General features: G+C 38.9%; 1 protein-coding gene across 1 annotated transcript in view; it reads left to right on the forward strand.

The window, feature by feature from the left end:
* The window catches only part of LOC118230221, a 249,467-nt gene that overhangs the window by 74,828 nt on the left and 154,054 nt on the right, over positions 1–20,585 (forward strand). The window contains exons 9-10 of the mRNA XM_035423076.1: positions 2,402–2,713; positions 2,867–2,902. Coding sequence (XP_035278967.1) covers positions 2,402–2,713; positions 2,867–2,902 — 348 coding nt within the window. The remainder of the gene's footprint in view (positions 1–2,401; positions 2,714–2,866; positions 2,903–20,585) is intronic.

Raw genomic sequence — 20,585 nt, forward strand, 5'->3', positions numbered from 1 at the left:
TATCATCTTTGTTGCTGCCTGTCTGTGTCTGTGTCTAGATATTTTTGGATTTTCGTGTGTGTGTGTGTGTGTGTGTGTGTGTGTGTGTGTTAAATGTCTTTGTTTAAACTTTCCTTTTAAGTTCCTGTGTTTTGGGGGTTTTTTTTCACTCCGTGTTATTTGCTGTCTTTATACCAGGCTGGCCAGTGGAGGATGTGCTCCCCCTCAATAGCAGGGTTCCTCTCGAGATTTTTTCTCATTGAGGAGTTTTTTTGCCGCCATTTGAGGGTTTACTTGCAATTACAATTCAGCAGATGCTCTTATCCAGAGTGACTTTCCTAGATCACATTACTACATACAATCCATATATATTGCTGGATATATTACTGAACCAATTTAGGCTCAGTACTTCCCTATAGGGTAAAATGGCAGAGCCCCAGCTGGGATTCAAACGCACAACCTTTTGAGTTACAAGCCTAGTTCCCACACCTAAAAGGTACATAAATGGCCTGCAACTGGCTGTGGTTTCTTGTCCCACCACAAAATGTACTTCCGTATTCACCCGATCGGTCTGAGACAAGTATCTGCTTTTCTTTCTTTTTGCTCACTGTTGTGTTCCTCCTCTTTGAAATGCGGTCCCAGTTCTACACCACTCTGCTGCTGACCTTTGCCATCCAGCTGGACTGTGAGTGAAACAATTATTTCTCTCTTTTCTTGTTCCTCTTTCTCTTCCTGCGTTCTCTGTCTGTCACAGTGGCCAGCAGTGACAGATCTGCAGCAGTTCTTTTTGTGTCTTTGTGACAATGTGTTTATTTCCAGTTTCTTTTCTTTTTCATCTAAACTAATCACATTTCTTTATGTAGATTTTTACAAATGTTCACATTTCAGGCTGATCATGGAATGTCAGAGAAAGTTAACAATAAATATCTGGAGGACAGTTTTGACCAAACTTTAATTTGTTTCATTTGCCTTATGTTTGCCAGATTTCATACTGAACGCCGATGCTGAAGGTCAGTATAAAAGCCACAAATAGCAACCAAATTAGCCAGATGGTTCAATATGTTGTATATGTTGTCCAAGTTATTAGGTCAAGCAAAGGGATTCTTTGGTGCTTTATGTTACTATGATCTGTGTGCAAAGCTAAATCATTAAATATATGCTGGTCCATTTAAGATCGTAGGCAGATATATGACATATCCTCCTATGACCCGGCAATTCATTTCTGGGAGGGAATATGAGTCGCTGGTCTTAATCACAAAAAGCATATATTATCTCATGAGGATATTTTAATTTATTGAATTTATTTTTAATATTTTTTAATATTTACTATATTTTAGCTTTTTTGTAGTCAATCCTGTCTTTAACATTTAACTGAAACATGTACTGTATAGCTGTTCTGATTTTGAATGGCTGGAGATAGACAGACAGAGAATACTGTAAGACAGAAGAAGGAGAAATAAGAATGTTTTATTGTTATCATCCTCTCAAATTTACAATTAGCAATGGTACACTACAATACATATTCTCATTCTATTGTATTTTAATTTTGGTGTGTATGTACGGTACCTTGCAGCAGACTCAAATGGGTATTTCTCAGGAAACTGTTGCATGCGGTCTGAAACCACTGATAGGGTCTCAGGAAATTTTTTGTACAAACTTTTCATCCACAGGACTTAGAGCTAAGGGTTCATCACATTCAAAGACCATTCATGATTTCACAAAAAGCCTGACTGGGCCTCTTTCTACTTCAGACATTGACATTAATAGAAAACATTACATGTGGAAATGCAATAACTTGTTGAATGACAGATAACAGTATTTATCATCTTTAAATTATAGCTATTGTTTGAGTTTTAGTATGTACTATAGTTAGTATTAATACATTAACTTTACATAACAGTAATGTGTTCAATGACAGATAACAATTTGATTTAAATCTGTTTTTGTGGTAAAAGGTAGAGAAAGTGTGGAGCACTATAATTATGCAAATGCAGCATGTATTTTGATGTTTGATTGTTTTGACATTATACATATTGCAAAGACAGGGAATTGTGGCTTGTTAAACTTTAACTTTGACTGGATTTCTGTGGCAAAAGATTCTGTGTGCATGGGCTCAAGTTTTTGAAGAGGCTTCCCGCATTTCTGTTGGTTCTTTGTATATCAGTAAGAAAACATCTAACAGAAACAATTTGTAACTATACACTAAAGTTTTAAAATAGTATAAATACATAGTATATGTGTAATGAAATGGTAATAAAAGTAATATTTTACTTGTTGATATATGTATACCACTTTAGGCAGGGAGAGACTGCTCTCTTGATACTGTAAATATTATTTGTTAAGGCCTGATATTAACACACCTTTTAGGATTTTATGCAGTTTAGTATTTCTGCTCTGTGACGTGTGTGTTCTCTTTTCATAGACCTAAAGAAACCAGAGATTTCTGTGCAGAACAGTGGCAGTGGTGGGGAGGTGGAGTTCGCCTGTCAGACAAAGCTGGAACACCTCCCATCTGGCACTAATGTCACCTGTAACCTGTACATTGGAGACTCATCTCAGCCATTCAGAAGCACATGGACCAAAAATAAAGATAAAGTCTGTATCTTTATTGTGAAACGGGATGCCCTGAAGCACGGTCTGCAGTCTGTGGGGGCTACAGAAGTGAGCTGTGATTACTCTGTCCCCACATACCCCCGCTCTCCTTCCCCACGCAGTGACAAAAGAAAAATAGAAGGTGAGTAAATCTCTGTACTTACAGTTAGTAAAATACAGCCATAAGGTTAAAAGAACTGGTCTGTGTGTCATGAGAAGTTTGTAAGTCATTATTTGCCTCCTTTTATGCAATGTTTCAAAATGCAAAGCTCACTCTAACAATCTGTTTTATCAGGACTCTCTCCAGAGCCATCAACCTTTTCTAAAGCAGGTACATACTTTTATATATGTGCTTTCTACTTGACAAATTTTACATGGGTTTGGATTAGAAGATTTCAGCATTACAATATCACAAACTATTATTCCATATACAGAATAGGAAAAAAAAGGTTTTCTGTATTTGCTCTCCCAATTTGGACGGGTATTTATTTGTAGGCCAGTTTCATTGCTGCAAGTCGGTTCAGGGCTAGCATGCACAGCCTCTGAAACCATGTAACCAGCAGCCACTTCTTTTAATCCGCACAGACAGGACACAATTACTGTATGAGAGGTTTAACAATATCACAGCAGAAACGTTACTACACGTGTCCAGCCAACATTTTCCACTGGAATGTGTTACTTACAGCAGTTTCTGCACTCACATTTCAAAGTTTTTAAAGAGGCTTCCCGCATTTCTGTTGGTTCTTTGTATGTCAGTAAGAAAACATCTAACAGAAACAATTTGTAACTATACACAAAAGTTTTGAAATAGTATAAATACATAGTATGTGTAATGAAATGGTAATAAAAGAAATATTTTACTTGTTGATATATGTATACCACTTTAGGCAGGGAGACACTGCTCTCTTAATACTGTAAATATTATTTGTTAAGGCCTGATATTAACACACCTTTTAGGATTTTATGCAGTTTAGTATTTCTGCTCTGTGACGTGTGCGTTCTCTTTTCATAGACCTAAAGAAACCAGAGATTTCTGTAAAGAACAGTCGTGGGGAGGTGGAGTTGGCCTGTCAGACAAAGCTGGAACACCTCCCATCTGGCACTAGCATCAGATGTAAACTGTACATTGGAGACTCTTCGGAGCCATTCAGAAGCACACGGACCACACATACATATAAAGTCTGTAACTTTGTAGTGAAACTGGATGACCTGAAGCAGGGTCTGCAGTCTGTGGGGAATACAGAAGTGAGCTGTGATTACTCTGTTCCCACATACCTCCGCTCTCCTTCCCCACGCAGTGACAAAATAAAAATAGGTGAGTAATTCTCTGTACTTACAGTTAAGAAAATACAGCCGTAAGGTTAAAAGAACTGGTCTGTGTGTCATGAGTCATTATTTGCCTCCTTTTATGCAATGTTTCAACCTTTTCTGAAGCAGGTACATACATTTATATATGTGCTTTCTACTTGAAGAATTTTACATGGGTTTGGATTAGAAGATTTCAGCATTAAAATATCACAATAAACTATTATTCCATATATAGAAGAAAAAAAAGGTTTTCTGTATTTGCTCTCTCAATTTGGACAAGTATTTATGTGTTGGCCAGTTTCATCGCTGCAAGTCGGTTCAGGGCTAGCATGCACAGCCTCTGAAACCATGTAACCAGCAGCCACTTCTTTTAATCTGCACAGACAGGAAACAATTACTGTATGAGAGGTTTCACAATATCACAGCAGAAACGTTACTACATTTGGCCAGCCAACATTTTCCACTGGAATGTGTGACTTACAGCACTTTCTGCACTCACGGTTCAGATAGTCATGTGACCCCCACACAGTCTCCGACCTCCCAGCACAAACCGAGTTTTACTGTGGGCAATGCAGTCCTTGTTCCTTAAAAAATGGGGAAGAAACTAATATTGTCAGCGAACTCCCTGAGTGATTCTCAGGGAATACGGAGGTATTGTGAATAAATTAATTATGTTCCTAAGTCTAAACAAAAGCAAACATCCTGTAATACTCATGAAATATACATAGCCACCTAAGAACCATATAACGTTCATTTTTTGATGAACGTTTGTGAGAAACAATTTTAATGCACTTATTTCAAATTGCCAATAAAGCTTTAACTTGATCTATGAGTTTATATGATGGCTTTGTTGGCCATTCAGCCAATAGCCCCAGCCAATATGCAATTACTTCCAAAACATTTTAAAAATATTACATCATTTTCCAGCACAGTCAAAGATAGTATTATGGCTTACAGATATTTCTCTTTTTTAAGCTCCAAATAAAATTTAGGTTCACTAATCAAGTACTTCTAGATGAGGTTGCTGTCTATACACACACTGTGCACACTTACTGTAATTACAGTAACAATAAAGCCTTTTTTTCTTTCTCTGTAGATAAGAAGACAACCTCACCACCTGCTGTGACGACTAAAAAAAGTACTGAAACCTCTGTTGGTCTGAACTTATAAGGTGTACTAGGAAACAGATCCTTAGAGTAGTTAGTTTGGGTTGTAACTAGTTTTTTTTTAGGTCGCCCTCAAACTTAACTCATCATTGGGCAGCTTGGTGGCACCTGCTAAGGCACTGCCCAGTCTTTGGATGGGTCCCTCTATCCGGAATTGAGTCCGGACTGTCCCTGTGCCGACTGTGGCTGGCAGCCACACAAGGTGATGCAAAACTGGGTCTAGCATTACCCAGGGATGGGGGGGGGGGGGGTTTCTGGCAGCCTGAGTGATAGTATTTGTCAATCTAGTACTGACAATTCCGCCACTCAGGTTGCACAACTTGTCTTCCTCTGACCCATGTCTGTGTGAGCCTGGCTTGCAAACTGCAGGTAAGCTGACATCACAGTTATGGAGGAGAGAGCATGTTAGTCTGCACTCTCCAAAATGTAGTGTTGTTGTGCTGAGCATTGCAGCGTGAGCGTAATTAGGCACTCCAAGCTGGGCAGAGAAAAAGAGGGAAAGCATGAAATTAAATACAAACGATGCCTTCACTGAAGTACAACTTCAAGTGCAGAGCATTCCAATATAACTTGAGACAGAGAGCAATATGTAATATGTGTAGGTCAAGTTGACTAATAAATCACTTACTTCGTGAAAGAAAGCATTTGGAGCCAATTTGTCATTATATATTCAGGGGCTAGTGACATTTTATTCCAACTGACATCAACATAAATTTGAATTGTTAAAAGTTCCTGATGCTCCACTACCACAGTTTTTTTCTCACGTCTGCTTCTGCTGTTACTTCTAATTCTTCATTTTCAAAACATATCTTTCCAACACAAAATTGCTTACTAATACGAAGTTCCTGTGGGATTTCATAAGATTTACTAATCAAATTGTTTCGATAGGATAAGTCAGTCAACAAATCCCATTCTTGTAATGACAGTAACAATCATTTGTCTTCTTTTGCTCTTTCCTTCTTTCTTTAGAGAAAGAAAAGCCACCCACATCACCTCCTGTGATGACTAAGAAAAGTATTTATACTTGTGCTATGTTCTGATATGGGAAACAAAGGCTTTAAAGAAAAAACTAGTTAGTTTGAGTTGATATCAAACTTTGACTCATTTCTAAATCTGTCTTTCAGTTAAGTTATGATTATGCCCCAAATGAATTACAACTTGCAGTTTGTTGTACAGATGAGTATAATCTTATATGTATTTTATATAAATTCATGTTTTTGCCTTTCTAGCCTCGACTGCACATTCTACAACCACTTTTAACACCACAGCAAGTCTCCAATCCAGTGGGTATCCTCACTATTGTTGAAAATTAATTTTCTTTTAAACTTACCATTGGACTCCTCTCTGTGACTTTTACTCTGCGTGGACGATTTAAGGAAGTTTGTTCCAGACGAAACCCAAATGACCATGTGCGCGTTGTTGCCACATCACCACACAAACTGCAGAGTCCTCAAGATCTGATTTTCTCTGTCTCTGTCAGATAATTGCCTTTTACACAATTTAGGCCAAACTTTATAAACCGCATGCATTGTTTGTACTCTATGGTAGGCAGAGGGAAATGAAGAGAACATTTTAAGCAAAGTGACTTTTTATCCTTCTCTTAGGCTAGATGCAATTTACATATTAAAAGTGTGTATAATATTTTATGAGTAAGCTGAAAATGCAGACTACTGTAACCAGGGTTCGAGTTATAATCTGAGGAGAGAGAGAGAGAGAGAGAGAAATGAATAATGAATAAATTGTAGAGCTGTAACACTAGCAGGTCAATGTGTGTCCAAGTCTGTGGTGGTGGGTCCACATTCAGCAGCATCAGGTCTGGTAGCAGAGCTAGCATCCTCCGTAGCAGCAAAGCTAGTGCTAGCCGTCATGCTAGCAGGTGAATTCCAGTTGTCTAAAGCTGTCTTTTGTTTCTTTGTGAAAAAACCAAAACTAGCCAGACTTGTAGACCCCGTCGTCAGCAGTGGCCTTTTTTTCGGCGGCATGGTAGCTAGTCTATACTACTACCTAATGTTGGCTGATGCATATAGTGGCTTCTTCTTCCAAATGGGTCCGAATGTTTGCAGCTTGCGTGCTCTCAACAGGAACCGGCATAGGTTGCGCAATATTCTACTGTGCACCATGGTGGCTTGGTGGTGAAGTGCAGCCATACTGTCATTCACGAGAGAATATGGTGTGTTTAGTTCTTTTGGAAAACATGTTTCTTTTAGCCTATTTATTTCTTTAACGTAAATAATACTCGTTACATTGAAAAATGCATTATTTGTGATTAAAATAATGTTTGTTGTTAATGTATTAGCGACCCCCACAGATGTATGATTTTACTGCTTTCATGGGAGCTCAGACCCCGCCTTAGGGGAGCTCAGCTCCTACTGGCTCCCACATAACTCGAACCCTGAGTGTAACTGTATGAATTTTATGTACATAATCCCTCATCACAGGTTTCTTATTGAATTTATTGCTTCATGATTCTGTGTCCCCAGCCTCAGCTGCAAGGTCTACCGTGACGGCTGCCTCCAGAACATCTCACCATTCCAGTGGGTGCTGCTTTTGTGTATTGGTTTCCTTCGCTGATTTCTTTGTTTCCTTTCAGACTTTATTTATTTTGTGTTAGTCATTTGATCTGATGTTTGAACTATTTGCACCATTACTTATATTATTTATCTATATTCTTAAGCATAACGAGTAATTTGTTAAACAAGCGATATACAGTGCAGTCCATAAGTATTTGGAGAGTGACATAATTTTTGTTGTTCTGGCTCTGTACTCCAGCACATTGGATTTGAAATTAAACAATAAATGTGAGGTTAAAGTGCAGACTGCCAACTTTTATTTAAGGATATTTGCATATTTTGCATTTTTCATGCATAGTCCCCCCATTTTAGTGGGGTAATTGGACAATTACATTTCTTGTCCATCTGTTGTTGCATCATTAGATCTTGCACAAGAACCTAAAGGTCTAGAGTTGTTCCAGGTGTGAAATATGCCAGAGCACACTGCGCAAGAGCACAGAGCCAAAACAACAAAAAATGCATCACAGTTGCAATAATTCTGCATTAACTATATATTGCAGCAGACCTAAATGCGGTTTGTGTTGCATGTGATCTGAAACCAAGAGTCTCAAGAAACTGTAATTTGCAATTTTGTGTTGACTTTATTTGAACACGACTTAGAACTACAAGTTCATAGCTTCCAAAGACCATTCATGCACTGTAGTAGAGAGAGCAACAGATTCAACAGTGTAGTCCACTTCATTTCATTTAAACTATATAAACACATTTCGTTTCTCTGCAGGTGGGAAAGTAACGTCACAACCTCCACAGACCTCTGCTCAGCAGACTGCAGAACCGCCCACAGAACCACCCATAGAACAGCCCACAGTACCACCCACAGTACCACCCACAGAATCGCGTAAGGAATTGCCCGCAGAACTGCCGTGCCTATTTGGCTAGCTCAGGCTTTGTAAGATGAGCTAGGAGCATTAGAGTGCCCACATTAGTGATCATGGTAAATGGTCATTACTGATGCTGAAGAACTGTGAACAGATTTACAACACCTGAAGCCTCTTCCACTAGAGACTTTGCAAATGCTCGTAATCAATCAATCAATCAATTTACCGATTTAAAGTACTCTCACCCACAGAAAAATCAACACATACTGTTTGATTATGTAAAAAATGCTGTTGTAATAGTTTAGGCATCAGGTTGCTCATGCTCCAACCTGACATCATGTTGGCAGCATGGTTTCATCCATGAAATCCCCCCCCTGTAGTTTGCACTATGGTTTTGCCCTCAGCCCTTTACCAATGGCTGAAATCCAAAAGCAGGGACTAAGCCGTTTTTTGCTATAAAGACTATTTAAAAAAACAAAAACATGCTAACGTTGAGGAATTAAAACCTGATCTGGATTCTGCTGGTTACTCTGAGGTTAGCCTATTCTGCCTTACCTCCTGATGTTTTACTACAGATGGCATTTTGCCAGTGGGAATTGGATCTGCAGTGGCTGTGGCTGTGCTGGGAATGACCGCTGTCTGTCTATGCAAGAGATACAGTAAGTGCTTCTAATTTTTTGTGGGAATTTTCTCATTTCTAATTTAATTGTGGGAAATAAATACATCACTCTGGATAATAGCGTCTGCCAAACAATTGCAATGTACTGTATAGAAATCAGATATACTGCGAAGTATAATAGTTGTATCATTTAAGTGAAGGAGGGGCAAAAGAGGATGAGAGATATTGGAATGTGCTGTGTCTTAAGCAAAAAAAAAAAAAAAACATTTGTAGTAAATGTGTGATTCAATGACAATACCTGACATTGTACTGCATGCAATTGTAAGTCATGTTTATTTTATTTCTTAGAGAAACAGAAATCGAAAAGGTGAGTTTCTTATATCTGTGTTCTCTGTTATTCTTCACTATTCTTTCACATTTACTAATATACCTTCTGTATACCATGCTCGCCTTCATTGATTGCTGTTTGGTCTGAAGGGCTTTGTGATACTTATCAAATGAAAACTTGCTTTACATCTATAATCTGTTTCTCAACAGACCAACTGAACACATAAATAGCAGTTTGTGTGAGTATTGACATGTGATCACTACGGTAACACATTTTCACAAGCAGCCACAACATTATAGCCCTCAAATAAATAGTACAGGAAGTTCTGTGGTCTTTTACGATGTTCCTGTGGGCCAGTAACGTTCTATATATATACAGCACATGTTGAACCCCTGCCTTGTTTTACCCATTTTGAGGTACTGTACTGTGTTCGTGTTGCAGATGCATCAGTGGAAATGGAAAATATATTGAGTGCTAGTAACACAGTAAGTGTCAAATATTACAGCCGTGGTACTTCTTACATGGTCATGGTGGTCATTACAGACACATTGTTCAAGGATATAAAAGAATCACATGTGGTCCAGATGATTAAAATTAATTTGTTATCAAAATTAAAAGTGAGTTTAATGTTGTTTTGCAGCTGGAAGTTCCACTGTACCACAAACTTTGACTTTATCTTTATACTCAGGGGGTTTTAGAACCTCTATGGTGAAAAATGTCTGTGCATGTGTTCACATTGTCTGCATGACAATCTTTCTCCCCACCCAGGGTGGCACAGATGGGATCTACACAGAGATCAATAATGTGCCCTCCACTTTTAAATCACCTCCTGTGGTGAGTTGGTGACTAAAATAAAAAATGACAATCAGAGGTCTCAAGTTAAATCATAAAGATTCATATAAACAAGACTGCGAAAACATACATTACATTACATTACAGGCATTTAGCAGACACTCTTATCCAGAGCGACTTACACAACTTTTTTTACATAGCACTTTCACATTGTATCCATTTATACAGCTGGATATATACTGAAGCAATGCAGGTTAAGTACCTTGCTCAAGGGTACAACGGCAGTGTCCTTACCCGGGAATCGAACCTACGACCTTTCAGTTACAAGCGCAGTTCCTTACCCACTGTGCCACACTCCGTCCTCCAACTGTTAGGTCTGTTAGGTCTGTTATGTCTGTGCATGTGTTCACATTGTCTGCATGACAATCTTTCTCCCCACCCAGGGTGGCACAGATGGGATCTACACAGAGATCAATAATGTGCCCTTCACTTTTAAATCACCTCCTGTGGTGAGTTGGTGACTAAAATAAAAAATGACAATCAGAGGTCTCAAGTTAAATCATAAAGATTCATATAAACAAGACTGCGAAAACCTACATCTGTTAAGTCACACCCCTGCTAGATTCTCAAGGTTCAGTTAGAAAGCAGACCTCTTAATATGTTACATTTAACCTAAGAACAATATAAACTTGGTTCTTTTGTACGTGCCAAATTATTATTTTCACTCCTGTCACAGGTTAATTTGTGAACATGGCTAAACCTGGCATCGATATACTCCAGAGGTGGGAAATGCAGAGGCCAGAAAGTAGAAGTTCTGCCATGCGTTTCCTCCCTCCATGAACTCAGCCAGTTGATTTAGCTAATTTAGCTAGCACTGCCTATTGGCCAAAGACTTATGATAATTAGCACTGCCTATTGGCCAAATACTTAAGCTAATTAGCACTGTCTATTGGCCGAAGACTTATGCTAATTAGCACTGCCTACTGGCCAAAGGCTTATGCTAATTAGCAAATCCAGGTGATATGAATACTGGAATTAAATACTGAAGAGGATTTTTACTTTCTGGAACCTTGATTTTCCAGCCTCTGGTACACTGTAGATTTACTGCTTGTTGAGTTTAGAATAATTTGTGTTTTTCCTTTGTGTAAGCCCTTGTGATTTGCGTAACTTCATATGTAGCATGCACATTATATAAATGCAGTTTCTAAATGCAATTCCCCTGCTGCTTTCGTTTTCATCTCAGCCCAGTCAAAATGACACCTACTCCCTGATCCCTGTGGTTCCAGCCAGTTCAAAACTGCCCCTCCCTGGTGAGTTTGCGAAAGATAAAGACCTATTCTACGTAACAGTCTGATGTGTATATGCAGTGTAACCAATAGGATGGTAGATCTCCAGGAACAGGGTCAGTTACCACTGCTGTAGTGGATATAATGCAATATTTCAAGGAGTCCCACAGATCAATTATTTCCCATGGCATCACTTAAGGAAGGCTTTGGTGCAGCCAGCTATTTCCTGTCTAGTCACCTAATAGCGAGTCTGCTGATGGACTGGGCCCCAGCAGATCGGATGAATTGCAAGTGGGGGGTGCAACGCAGCGTGCTGATCTTCTCAATCCTGAACTGATGGCTGGTGTACTAGGGATTGCCATCAAAGATCATGAGCAATGTTGTTTAGCCTTTTATATGTTTATTATTTCATATTTAACAAGCATTGAGCACTACTGCTCTGAAAGCAGGCGGAGCACACACGCAATGCAATGAATAATGTGTGATGTTTTGTAAGATCCTGTGGTTACAGATGAAAACAAGGCACCGTCCGCAAATGACGCAGTACCGCAAAAGCACTGCAGCAGCAAAGCAGCGCCTTAAGGCCGTTTAACATTTTAATTCAAGCGCACCGGCGAGAGACCAACACTTGCACCCCATTCAGGTCGGCCACAATACATAGTTAATACAGAAGTAGTGGGACAGTGACCATTTTTGCTGTTCTGGCTCTGTGCTGTGCTTTATTTCAAATCCAGCACACATAGTGTGTACAGGAAGTTCTGTGGTCTTTTACAATGTTCCTGTGGGCCAGTAACTTTCTACATTTACACAGCACATGTTGAACCCCTGCCTTGTTTTACCCATTTTGAGGTACTGTACTGTGTTCGTGTTGCAGATGCATCAGTGAAAATGGAAAATATATTGAGTGCTAGTAACACAGTAAGTGTCAAATATTACAGCCATGGTACTTCTTACATGGTCATGGTGGTCATTACAGACACATTGTTCAAGGTTATAGAAGAATCACATGTGGTCCAGATGATTAAAATTAATTTGGTATCAAAATTAAAAGTGAGTTTAATGTTGTTTTGCAGCTGGAAGTTCCACTGTACCACAAACCTTGACTTTATATTTATACTCAGGGGGTTTTAGAACCTCTATAGTGAAAAATGTCTGTGCATGTGTTCACATTGTCTGCATGACAATCTTTCTCCCCACCCAGGGTGGCACAGATGGGATCTACACAGAGATCAATAATGTGCCCTTCACTTTTAAATCACCTCCTGTGGTGAGTTGGTGACTAAAATAAAAAATGACAATCAGAGGTCTCAAGTTAAATCATAAAGATTCATATAAACAAGACTGCGAAAACCTACATCTGTTAAGTCACACCCCTGCTAGATTCTCAAGGTTCAGTTAGAAAGCCAGACCTCTTAATATGTTACATTTAACCTAAGAACAATATAAACTTGGTTCTTTTGTATGTGCCAAATTATTATTTTCACTCCTGTCACAGGTTAATTTGTGAACATGGCTAAACCTGGCATCGATATACTGTACATTGCAGAGGTGGGAAATGCAGAGGTCAGAAAGTAGAAGTCCTGCCATGCGTTTCCTCCATCCACGAACTCAGAGCCAGTTGATTTAGCTAATTTAGCTAGCACTGCCTATTGGCCAAAGACTTATGCTAATTAGCACTGCCTATTGGCCAAAGACTTATGCTAATTAGCACTGCCTATTGGCCAAATACTTAAGCTAATTAGCACTGTCTATTGGCCGAAGACTTATGCTAATTAGCACTGCCTACTGGCCGAAGACTTATGCTAATTAGCAAATCCAGGTGATATGAATACTGGAATTAAATACTGAAGAGGATTTTTACTTTCTGGAACCTTGATTTTCCAACCTCCAGTGCACTGTAGATTTACTGCTTGTTCAGTTTAGAATAATTTGTGTTTTTCCTTTGTGTAAGCCCTTGTGATTTGCGTAACTTCATATGTAGCATGCACATTATATAAATGCAGTTTCTAAATGAATTTCCCCTGCTGCTTTCGTTTTCATCTCAGCCCAGTCAAAATGACACCTACTCCCTGATCCCTGCGGTTCCAGCCAGTTCAAAACTGCCCCTCCCTGGTGAGTTTGCAAAAGATAAAGACCTATTCTACGTAACAGTCTGATGTGTATATGCAGTGTAACCAACAGGACGGTAGATCTCCAGGAACAGGGTCAGTTACCAATGCTGTAGTGGATATAATGCAATATTTCAAGGAGTCCCACAGATCAATTATTTCCCATGGCATCACTTAAGGAAGGCTTTGGTGCAGCCAGCTATTTCCTGCCTAGTCACCCAATAGCGAGTCTGCTGATGGACTGGGCCCCAGCAGATCGGATGAATTGCAAGTGGGGGGTGCAACGCAACGTGCTGATCTTCTCAATCCTGAACTGATGGCTGGTGTACTAGGGATTGCCACCAAAGATCATGAGCAATGTTGTTTAGCCTTTTATATATTTATTATTTCATATTTAACAAGCATTGAGCAGGACTGCTCTGAAAGCAGGCGGAGCACACACACAGTGCAATGAATAATGTGTGATGTTTCGTAAGATCCTGTGGTTACAGGTGAAAACAAGGCACCGTCCTCAAATGACGCAGTACCGCAAAAGCACTGCAGCAGCAAAGCAGCGCCTTAAGGCCGTTTAACATTTTAATTCAAGCGCACCGGCGAGAGACCAACACTTGCACCCCATTCAGGTCGGCCACAATACACAGTTAATACAGAAGTATTGGGACAGTGACCATTTTTGCTGTTCTGGCTCTGTGCTGTGCTTTATTTCAAATCCAGCACACAGGATTTGAAATAAAACAATAAATATGTGGTTAAAGTGCAGACTGTCACCCGTAACGTTGTGTGTATTCAACATCTATGTCGGGTGATCTGTACAGAAACTACTTCACACTGAATTGTACAAGCAGTTTTTCAGACCACAGGCCTTCGTCTAACCATGTGTGACAGTGAAAGCTTTACTTCAACTTCTCTGACGCAGCTCAAGATGATGCCCACACCGCCCACCACAGTGCAACCTACAGCACCCTGCAGATGCACTGAGACCACTGCTTTTTCCACATACATCTGCTGTCTTCTCAGTCTGCAGTGGGTGTTTTTCATGACCAGAGAGCGCTAGTCGTAATTAGTGTTGATCCCACATGAAAGACAACAACTGTGTGGTGTAGAACATGAGAACTACAGAACTTATGTCCTATTAAGCTTTCGATGTTGCCTCAACAATAATTTATTAAATATCTGTGTGTAGAGTGTACTTGGTGAGAGTTCACTTTCAAGGTTTCAAGTATCTCCAAAGCAGCTTCTACACCAATGCTATGTTTCCTGAAGCTGTATTTTAAGTGCCTATTCAGAATTATAAACTTAAATCTATTTTTATATCATGCTGCCAGTTCTTTGAGTGCAGTGGTCTCAGGTTGCATGCACCACAGGAAATATTTCCAACGGCACATATCAAATGTTAATTATATTAAGTTAAGAAATGAATGATACATATGGACAACCTCAGGAGGCATAACATTTGTATGAAAGTTGCACTGGAATGACCTGGCCTTTTTACTCTAGACCACAAATACCAAAATGCCCGACACCTGACAGTCAGCTGGTGGCTCAAATGTCTAAAATGGCCCTGATCACAAAAACGGTCCGCTCTAATAAAAACATACACTTTAACAGAAATATCAAGTGTGACCTATCCCTTTAGCGTTGTTTTATGTATTTCAATCACAAGGTGTATTTGTGCTTCCCTAGTCATCCAGTGGGTGTAATGGACAGCTGAAGCTCCACAGAGGAGCCGGTTAGCCCGCACTGTTAAAGGAGCTAGTATCCAACCTTAAACATCAGAGTAATCATTCCAGTGCCTGTAGTGTGTAGGTGATTGTTGTCAATGTTTCATAAGAATGTGTTTAGCTCCATTTACAAAAGAATGTTGTCTTTTTCATACAGCTTGTGCAAGTAGTTACATTTTAGCAGAAGGATTTGGTTTGTCCTTGACATGTTTGAAATCGCACTTTTACCCTTGTACCTAAATAAAGCTTTATTTTCATCAAAAGGCACCCACTACATTTCTGTTTACTTGATGTTCACGTTTGTGCAAAAGTTAAAAATTGGCAAAAATTCACACATTTTGATTATGGCGCACACTGCTTTGTAATCTGCACTTGGGTTCCAAATCCCAAGTGTAGATTACAAATTCGTTTTCCTCAACTAAGTATTGATTCAAGGTGCCCCCTAAGCAGTTAGTCTTTAGTACCCAGCTACAATACCATAAATATAAAAAGCACATTTTTTCACTATATTTTTCACTATATCGCACGGTTTTCCATTTTGTTTAGTGCACATTGATTATATGATAAGCTTTAAAGCATAACGATACAAAAGGATTACTGATCTGCTTTGGTTTTATACCCATTTACCTGGTGACCAGAATATTTGCCGTTCGTATAAATTTTAAGCATCAGATGAGCGGATGAATATGTGGATGAGTTCATAAGCCTTGTAGAAAAGATGTAATTTCAGTCTCTTTATTTTTTATTACAATATTCCAATGTTGCACAAATCTCTATGTATCAAACGTGTTCGCAAACACTTGTGTAGAAAAAGCATCTCTGTAGGGAGACTTAGAAGTTACAATTTAACACTCACACTTCACCTGAGAAACAAACACATGCTCCCAGACACATGGTAGCCAATCAGTTCTAACCCTACAGAAGACAGGAAAAATGCAACACAGAAGTATTATACACCAAAGTCAATTTTTATAAGTCTTATAAGTTCACAAAAAAAAATTGTTCTAAAAATTCAATGCTTACGACATCAAAACGTATTACAAGTAACTAATGAAAGAGTGTACAAACAGTTAAGATTGCACACTGAGATTTCTATATGTTGTACATCCAATGACACTGGACTGTCCACCGTTACTAAGTCAGTGTGTACATGCTTAAACTGCTTCCTTGATGTGTCGAAGGAAAGCCAGTGTGCACCTCCATTCAGATCAGACACTGTAAATAAAACTCCAGGCTTTCTCCAACTTCAAACTAGTCCAGGTTGAGGACATTTTATTACCTCTCATTCACTTGTATGATCACATCCCAAAAAACCAACATTAAAACAAAAAAAAAGAAAGAAAAGGAGGGAGGGGGAGAACACTGAATGTGTGTTTGTGTGGTACGATTTCTCTCCAGCAAAAAATTTAATTATAGAGCTCATGGTCCTTTGTAGTATAGATGAAAGCAACAGACATCTGCGAGGGGGAAGAGTGCTTGTATCAGCATTTGAAAACCACAAGCCCAACAATGTATGATATTAAAGCCAGTTTTCTTCTAATTTACCCATGATGCAATTTTCCTGAACAGCTATAACAAGTAGCCCTGTTCAGCAGCATGCTGCCACCTAGTGTCTGCTGTTTGTACAACAGAAAAATCGTCCTGTTAGGTAACAATCCCAGCTGAACACTACTGCTCTACAGTCACTGAGCCATTTCACAACAAAGCAAACGCAGGTGTTTATTTGCATTATATAATACTGTGCAGAGCTTAATTCTTATTGGTCATTAGCATGGAATTGTTACTTAAATTCATCCCAAGGGGGCGAAACTACAACACAAAAAAAAAAAAAAAAATCAAACTAGAGGGCTGAAGGGTTCTAGGCAAATGATGATAAATGCTTAAAATCGACAGCAACCGTAACTGACATTGAAAAATTCATAACCATTTAAACTTGTAAACAAGGAGCAGAGAAACAAATGTATTCACACATGACAACAGGTATTTAGAATTGGTCTTGCTGATTTGCTCTACTCTACTGTAAGAAACTAGGCTGTTCAAAGGCTTTGGCATAAATCTTGTACAAGGAAGATTTTTCTTAAACTTAAAAGGAAAGACTGACTCATTTTACGTGTGCTGTTGATTGCTGGGTGTTGGGTGTTTTTGTTTTGGGAAACATGCTAATAGAGAACAATACGATCATCTCAAAATCAAACTTTTTAATATGTTTTATTATGAAAACAAGGTTGAGAGTCCCTACTACGCATACAGAAACAAGCTAGGCCCTATATCAAAAAGGTACTTCAGTTCTCTGCAGTGCTGGTTATGTCTCACATTGCAAGGTATTAGTTTTGTCAAATTTTTCTGGGTATCAAAAACAGCAGCTGATGACCTTTAACTGAAAGATGAAAACTACGGAAATGACAGCTTTTTAGTAAATACAAATCTGAATGTGGAAAGTCAAAATGACATACAGTGCTAAAGACACAGCTAGTGATAAACAGTGGGGGAGAGAGCGATTTTTAAGGCTGTGGAGATGGGAGAACATGGAGGGAGATGTAAAAAGCCTGATATTCTCTTTCCACTGCCTCAACCCCCTTGTTTTCAGATATGAACTATGTTCACCTTCACCTTCCACCCTTTCCCTAACTTCCTGGTCCCCCCCCCCCCCACATTCTCATTTATTTATTATTTTTTCCTCTCTTTGCTGTGCACACCAGTCCTTCCTTCACTGGGTGGAGTGGACAAGTCTTCCCCCCTTTCCACGTACAATAAAATGGACTCCCTCTATTTAAATACCATGTCTTAGGAGACCCTCCATGCCACTATATTCACCCAACACAAGGTAAAAAAAAACTCCTTGCCAAAGACTCCAAAGAAAGTCTTTATGTAAAACCTGCATCAAATATTCATAAGCTCAACATAACTACTGCATAAATATTGATAAAAGCATAGTCATTCAATATACTTTTATATATTGTGCTGTTACCACCCACATTATACATTATATTACCATTACAGTCTGTTTTGGTTAAAAGTACGAATGTAATAATGTTGATATATTGACTATGAATGTGTTACACAGCTATGAAAAGTCAATGGGAAGGTTCAAAATATAACTTTTTTTTGTTGTTTGTTTTTTAATTGAGAGTTTAGTTTTTCTGCAGGGCACAAAATAGTTTAATTTCATTAGGTAATTCTGGTTGCTTAGATGAATCATAAATTAATTTACTTCCAATAGAGAACATTACAGGAGGAGAACATACTGTACATTTTTACCATGTTCAGCTACAGGTAACATTTACTGACATCCTGACTGATGCTGGTTCATGATTGTGGCAGGGCTGGCAGCCCAGCAGGGCAGTTCATATATGATCATGGTTCTGCCACAGGAGCCAGACTTTCAGTTGCCATGGTAGTGCCCATCTCATGCACAGGAGTGACTGCTCTGTTTGGTCAGGCACGTGCAGTCTGCCTATACCAGCTGTGTATGAAATGCACTGTTCTGCTGAAATTTAAGTTCAGCTGGTGGAATACAGAATGAAAGCAGTGACTGGCAGCACGCACTTCAGGGAGACTGATAATGTGATTAGATGATGGCTGCATAGTCAGTACTGCTGATGTATGAAATTTCAGCAACTGAAGCCTTTTTATATGCTTAAGAATGTATCCATTGTTGGCTCTTATGGTAAATGTTGTATTGTTAAAAAAAAAAAAAAAATCACTTTCTGAAATTGTGCTACTGGTTTATCTTTGGATTTAATTCCTCCCTATGCAAGTGCATATATTAGTTGACTAATTATATTTATATAAATGTGTGTTTTGTTTCAGATGCTGCAGGCAGGAAGGGGAGAGGGAATGAGAACACTGGGCAGTTTGTGGAGACATTGTGCTGAGACATGAGAGAGATTAGCCTGTTTACCTCTACAAATATACAGTATGCATACACAATAAATAAAAATATACATAAAACCACACACAAATACAGAACATGTATATTTATTAACAAACATAGCATACATACATAGTCACAAAATGGCATACTGTTTTAACTTAAGAGTACTCTTACATATTTACTACTGTAGTCTGTATTTCTGCAACGTCATTTCTAACTTGTTTTCATCCATTTAAAAATGTATGCTCTCAATTTCATATTTATTACAAGTACTGTTGTGAACTACCCGAGTTGGCTTGTTTAAAATAATATTGTTCTTATTTTGTTATTTTGTCCATTATTTTTGTTTCTTGTATAGTATAAATTGAAAAAAAGACTAAGCTCGTCATAAAATATACACACAATATTTGTTGGAAATAAGGGCTGCAAGTTTACTCATTTATTTAATCTTGTGCGTCAAATCAGAACTCAGTGCTCTTTTGCAGTGAAGACACAGATAATCAAATTGGGAATGCAAGGGATTGTTTAGTAAGTCATATGTAGGGGATCATTTGGTTGCCAGAGAACCAGTTCAATTTTTGGGGGATTTGAGCAGGACTCCAGGGTTATCACATCTACTCTTTTCAGTCTGGATGGTGACTTATTGTTTCATCTAAAGGATGGTAACCTCACCCAACACCATGAACCATTGAATTTATATTAGGTCCCCACAGGACTACCAACACCTTTCCAGCAGACATTTCCATTTCCCTGGAGGCCCGCATGCAAGTACTAAGTAAACCCACAACTGCTTAGCTTCAGCAGTTTGGCATGGGTAGAGTACAGGCTCATATGACTGCTGGCAAACATATGGCATATAATGTCTGATTTTGACATAAAGAAAAGGCATTAGCAGCAGTGATTTGAGCATCAAAATAATAGTGTGCCATTATTTTTTCACATTTTAATATGCTGGTGCTCTAATCCAAAGCAATGTAAAATAGGCACACACCCACACATACATTAACACATTCAGTGATGAACGCCAACAGGCACAAACTATGACTAGCCAAACTATACTCATGTGAAGCATGACAAGGTTCAAGTGCTAAAGCTCATCAACAACAAATAATCCACCTGATGAATTATTGCAATGTAAATGTGTTAGCTAGCTGTCTTGCTATCCTCCGAGGCTACAAGTTCAAATATTTCTATCCACGAAAATAACAGATCATCTGTTTTTCCTCTTTCATTGTCAGTCAAAATCTCCACTACAGTTCTTTCATTTATGGTGCAGACAGAGATACATGCAGCTTGCACTATACTGCCATCTGCTGGTGGCGCCTGGCCCCTAACCAGAAGCTGTCAGTGGGCTTTGGCCTTACGGTTTTTCTTACCATGGGGCTCCCGCGCCTTATCTCGCCCTGAGTTCAAAGATCGCTCCA

Source organism: Anguilla anguilla, chromosome 1 (genome assembly GCF_013347855.1).
Source record: "Anguilla anguilla isolate fAngAng1 chromosome 1, fAngAng1.pri, whole genome shotgun sequence".
NCBI lineage: Eukaryota > Metazoa > Chordata > Actinopteri > Anguilliformes > Anguillidae > Anguilla > Anguilla anguilla.